A 5,340-nucleotide genomic window follows, 5' to 3' on the forward strand; every position below is an offset into this window, starting at 1 on the left:
ATTTAAAAAGCTGGATATATAATTTTAGAAAGCTAAATTTAATTTTGGAATTTATTTAAAAAGTATTTAATAAACAAATAATTAAATTTAAAGCCCCATCTAATAATTAAAAATACATTAATATTAAAAAAATAAAGATATCATGTGTTATACCAAACTTTATCACTTTTAATCCACAATTCTTTATATATAAAACAGACTATAAAGATAAGAGAAGAAATAAAAAAAATTAATAACAAGAGCTTGACATATGGGTAGACATCAAAGTGAAATCTTGAGTAAATCAAAGAGGACATTCCAATAATATACTTAAAAAAAGCTTATCCTAAGCTTTTAATTGAGAGCTTTAGCTATCAAGTTAAAAATTTTGAGTTCAAAAATTTTGTAAATGATAAGTATAAATTTATCTTAATTGACTCAAATCTCAAAAAATATTAATAATAATATCCCCACTAACTACAATGCACAAAGCTCCAGATGCTTGCCCAAGGACAAGACAAGAAATTATTCTGTGCGGTCACCAAATGACGTCTAGAGCTGAATCAGTATGCGCTACATCAATTTTTTTATTGTATACCAATAATTTGTACCGCTGTACCAAGTAACATGACACAGCCTGATTCGCCTCTGAACCGTCTGATAACCGCACAGAATAATTTCTCCCCAAAGACATGCAATCAAATAAAAAGATACCTCTTTTCAGGCGAGAAAGCCTAAATTTCAGAGGAAGGAGAAGTCCTTTTCTAAGAGTCATGGTTTGTTTTCTCATTTTATTTTATTCTTAGCTAAAAGAACAAAACAAAACAACAAGAATGGGAGAGAAGTTTTCTTCTTTATTAACACAAAAACATAGTACAATCTTAATCAACCGTTCAGATACAACATTCTTCATTTTGATTTTCTTTCAGCTCTCTTTTGAGTTTTTTTTCAAATGATAAGAGCTTTTGAAGGCAGTGAATGGTCCACAAAACAAAGCTTCTCAAGCAAAGCAGTGTAGGGCTTAAAGTGTTCTAAAACTGGGGAGCTCAGCTCCTGTAAGGAAGAAATCTACATGGAAGTATTACCCATGATGGAGGAAGAGAAACTGATTAACATAGCAACTTAGTAAAGCATCGTTTGTGATATCTTTTATACTTCTACAAATTTTTAAAACTAAAAATGTTATATAAAAAATTATTTTAAAAAACAATAAAAAAAACAGTCCATCTAATCTCAGCAGCTTTCAGGTCACAAGAAAAATGATTACTCCTGCCATTCATCGCTTGCTATAGGACAAAGAAGTCAATCAAACATACAAAAAGTTTCACATGTAAAAAAACAAACATTCATCTGGTCTTATAATTCTACTTCTAAAAAAAAAAATCTACAATAAATAAAGGAGAACAATATTTTGATGGAATACTAGTAGTAAACACTATCATAGAAGCAATCAATGCATTTACACAAATAAGTACAAAACAGTGAGGAACATAGACAAACAATTGGGGTGATAAACCTTAAGACTCTAGGCCAACTTGGGAAGCTACTTGAGAGTTCCACTACTCCATATGAAACAAAAGAAACCAATACTAAGTCATATACTAACTTCCACCCTTGAACTTCTGAATTTTGGGAGAGACTTTTTAGGCCATGTGATTTGAACTGGGCTATAGTGTGGTCTCAGCAGTTAAAATGCAAGTTCTGATTTTTGTTCTTCTCCATGGCCCTTGGAGCTGTAAGAAAACAGTCCCATGAAGATTAAAACAAGAACAAAACCTTCACAACACAAGAAACATATTCAATGCAACATAAAAAGAAGCCAGTTATGTCCATTTGCTCAAAAACTTAATTAAGAACATGAGGCATACCAAGCCCAATTGCATCTGAGCCCTTCATAATTCGCAATCTTTTACAGGAATCAATGAACATCCTGAAATTTAACAGGAAATAGTAAAAAATCAATACAAAATTGTATATAAACTAAACTATCTATAGGGGCAACTGGAGTCCGATGACCGGAAAAATTGGAATCCCATCCATGCAAGAAGAAAAGCTAACAAAATTACTATTTCCTAAAGAAGAGCAAAAGTAGCTTATCACAGAGGACAAAGAAATTCAGAAGCTTGGATCATTAAGATTCATCTCCTATATTAGTTATATATGTGTGCTCTTCTGCACTACCTTACACTGTAATATAGTCTTAATTTATATTTGAAAAAAGAAATCTAAAAGTTTATAAATACAGTTACTTATAATATCTAGGTAGTCATAGTAAGAGGAATATAAACTTACTCCCAAGGAACATCACCCACAAGCATCCAATCACCATCCTTGTCTTCATATGTGAGCACATACTCTGAACAATTAAGAAGATCTGTCAAATAGCTTTCACTCAACCCATCTTTATTAGGTATGCCCTGCGACGCGTACTGCCCTGAAACACCACAAATTAAAGAGTCGAATGAACTCCACACTGTAGTACTGATTTACTAAAGGAAAATCCAACCAAAAAGGTATCAATAAGAAAGAAAGCAGGAATCATTCAGTACCAAAAGTTGAAAAGATATAGTAAATTTCCATGAGAGAATCTAACTTGCCAACATTTTTTTTAAGGGGCAATTTGGCCAGTTAAGGCAAACTCACAAACACATCACATATGCAAGACTCGAACTCAAGACCTTGTAGTTGATAGCCAAAGCTCCCAACCATCAGACCAAAGAGGATTGTATTAATTTGCAAAGTTAAAATTGCATTCATAATAAAAGTACAAAAAGTTGTAGAATGATTATTGCTCAATGCTAAAAAACATAATGATTCAAGCGAAGATACAATGGAAGTACAACAAAATGTATCGTAGATTAACTTAAAGAATAAACATCATATTCATTGTCGTACTAGCCGAATGGCTTCAAATATGGAAGGAGCAAATAGGCAAAATAGATACTTTCATAATGTTAAGGTACAATGAGATTAAGCTTTGCAACAATTAGTGTAACACAGAACATCCCACTAAATGATAACCACAAAGAAAAAGTAGATAAAAACGCCCATTCTACCTTTATCACTAACCTCATGGTTCTTAACAACCACTAGAAGATATCAAAGAACACAGCATACAAATATGATGTACAACAAAATGGCACAATAATCAAATATCCGTTTTATCAGCTTTTACTCATGAAGAAAGTATTAGCTCATCAGCAATGAAAATGTAATATTGAGAAGCAGAACTCACCCATGGTAAATCCACTGAACATCTTCTCAAGACCTGCCGAGAGATCCTTATAGTTGCGGTGAGTCTTCAGATCAACCTTCCTTAAGTATGGGGCTCCATCCATGCTAACCTTGACATAGAGGCATCCACCATCCACATCGCCCTTGTTCTTTAATGGACTTGAGGCCATAGTGTTCTTGCGGTGGCTGCGGATTGGCGGCCATCCTACAACCTGTGCCCTGTAAACAATTATCAAGGTTAATAACTTTACCTTTAGCCTAGTCTGTCTGGTAGATCTAAAGAAGCTTCAGGGAATCCAAAACATGAAGGAAAAACTTCAAGAAAACTGAAAGAAAGAACTCAGTAGGAAAAAAAAAGGCATCCTTCTAATAGAAAGGTAAAAGTACAAACATTAAAGAGGAAAATAATTTGTTAAATTTGAAAGAGGGATGATAATTAAAATAGAAACTTGGATGATGATATCTTGAACTTAATTTACTCAGAAAACAAGACATGCACTCTTAAACTGCAACAAATTTCCATCAGATCGCAAGGATTTCCTTTCTATTTCAAAAAACCAAAAAAAAAAAGATCATCTTACATAATAGGAAAAAAGTGTCTTGTGATTCCAAAACATGTATCTTGGTATGCTGAGTTAATCTTAAATAGGGATATCCCAAGCCTTTTTTTTCTTTTAACGATAATCCATCAAAACCAATAGAAAATATGTATGCCACATTTCTGAAACTAGATCAAGGAAGAACTGAAAGGGTCAAAATCTCGGTACTATTAGTAAATTCTTCATCTCCTTTTTTCCCAAAAGTCTTAAAGCAAATGAATTGGGACTAACATTAAACAAAAAAATTAGGTAATACTACTGGAAGTGAACAGCAATCACATATAGATATGTAAAAAAAAAAAAAAAAACAAAAAACAAGCAGCAATCCTTTATTCTTCCATAATCCTACGAGAAAACCATTTTTTTCTCTATTTCCTTTAGAAAAAAAAAACCATGCCAGTACAATAATAATCCTGAAAATAAATAGCACAAATCAGCTACAATATATCTCATCAATTTCTCACACAGAATGCTCCACGTCTGCTTCCTAACACTAATAAAACATTCCATGGGAAAGAACACAAGAAATCGCTCAGCAAAAGGAGAGTTCACCCTGATTCCAAACTCAAGAACTTACTTCGCAGCAGAAGGTCCCTGAGTCTTCTTCTCCTGCGCCTGCATGGCATTCACCGACACGTCATTTCCACCGCCTCCGCAAGACCTAGGCGAGAACAAGGCGCCACCTTTCTCCATTTCCACCTCGGATCCACCCCTCCCAGAGAAACCCCACTTACCTTTTCCATCAATCACGTCTGAGAACCCTCTCTTTGCACCAGCAGGGAAGTTTTTGGGCGGCTGTAAGCCGAGAGTGAGACCCACCTTCTCCTTGCGCATAGGAGACTCAGATCCCGGAAGCCCGAGCCGAAGCTCCGTCCCCCGGAGGTTCACCCCATCACCGTCAGCGAGGTCGTAGGAGGAACTCTCAAGAGAAGAGCAGACTTCCGCTAGGCCTATGTAGTCATGCTCAAGCTGCAGGTTCATCATCTCGCAAGGGAATTTCAGCGAACATGAAGCGCGCGCTCTGAATCAAGCAAAGAAGGAGAGGAATGGGACGGAGAGCTTTGGAGTTTGGCGTTAATGCCGCAGAACCTTACTCTAATACAAGCTTTCCAAGTTTCACTTTCAGCCGGTGACTTTAGGACCATTAACGTCACCTCAGAAGCTGAATATTACAAAGGTAGTAAAGAAACTTTTAATAAAATTTTATATGCTTGATTTTGGACGCCATTTTAGCTTCTTTTAAAAGTATTTTTATGTATAAAAATTAAAAAATTTTAGTTTAAAAGTTTTTTATATAAAAAAAATATTTTAGAAAATAACAAAAAATCGTACCAAACTAAACTAAAGTTATAATAAATCTATATCTCACTATGTAAGCTCGGCTACCTAAATCTTCTTTCTCCATTATAATTTGCATCATATTAAGAGTCAAATTATCCATTAAATCTAATGAAGAAATATTATTTCTTATACTGTCTAACTAAACATTTTTAGGTCTATCTCTATATTTCATAATATAGATTGAATG

The 5,340-nt window shown here is 34.3% G+C and overlaps 1 protein-coding gene across 1 annotated transcript; it reads right to left on the minus strand.

Annotated features, from left to right (window-relative positions):
- Window positions 1-1,310: 1,310 nt before the first annotated feature.
- LOC110115295 (auxin-responsive protein IAA3) lies at window positions 1,311-4,930 on the minus strand. Its single transcript, XM_020848483.2, has 5 exons — window positions 4,390-4,930; window positions 3,215-3,432; window positions 2,272-2,413; window positions 1,848-1,909; window positions 1,311-1,712 (listed from the first exon to the last, which is right to left on the minus strand). The coding sequence occupies exons 1-5, from the start codon at window positions 4,794-4,796 to the stop codon at window positions 1,660-1,662; spliced, it is 882 nt and encodes a 293-aa protein (XP_020704142.1). The 5' UTR covers window positions 4,797-4,930; the 3' UTR covers window positions 1,311-1,659.
- Window positions 4,931-5,340: the final 410 nt, after the last annotated feature.

Source organism: Dendrobium catenatum, unplaced genomic scaffold (genome assembly GCF_001605985.2).
Source record: "Dendrobium catenatum unplaced genomic scaffold, ASM160598v2 fragScaff_scaffold_261, whole genome shotgun sequence".
NCBI lineage: Eukaryota > Viridiplantae > Streptophyta > Magnoliopsida > Asparagales > Orchidaceae > Dendrobium > Dendrobium catenatum.

Bases quoted from the DNA above. Each gene is read 5' to 3' on its own strand.
- LOC110115295 (XM_020848483.2), bottom strand. From the start codon at position 4,796: ATGATGAACCTGCAGCTTGAGCATGACTACATAGGCCTAGCGGAAGTC. The intron at 2,414-3,214 runs GTGAGTTCTGCT...GTGGTGTTTCAG, and splicing joins GTTCAGTGGATTTACCATGG to GGCAGTACGCGTCGCAGGGC. The intron at 1,713-1,847 runs GTATGCCTCATG...GTTTTCTTACAG, and splicing joins CTCAGATGCAATTGGGCTTG to CTCCAAGGGCCATGGAGAAG.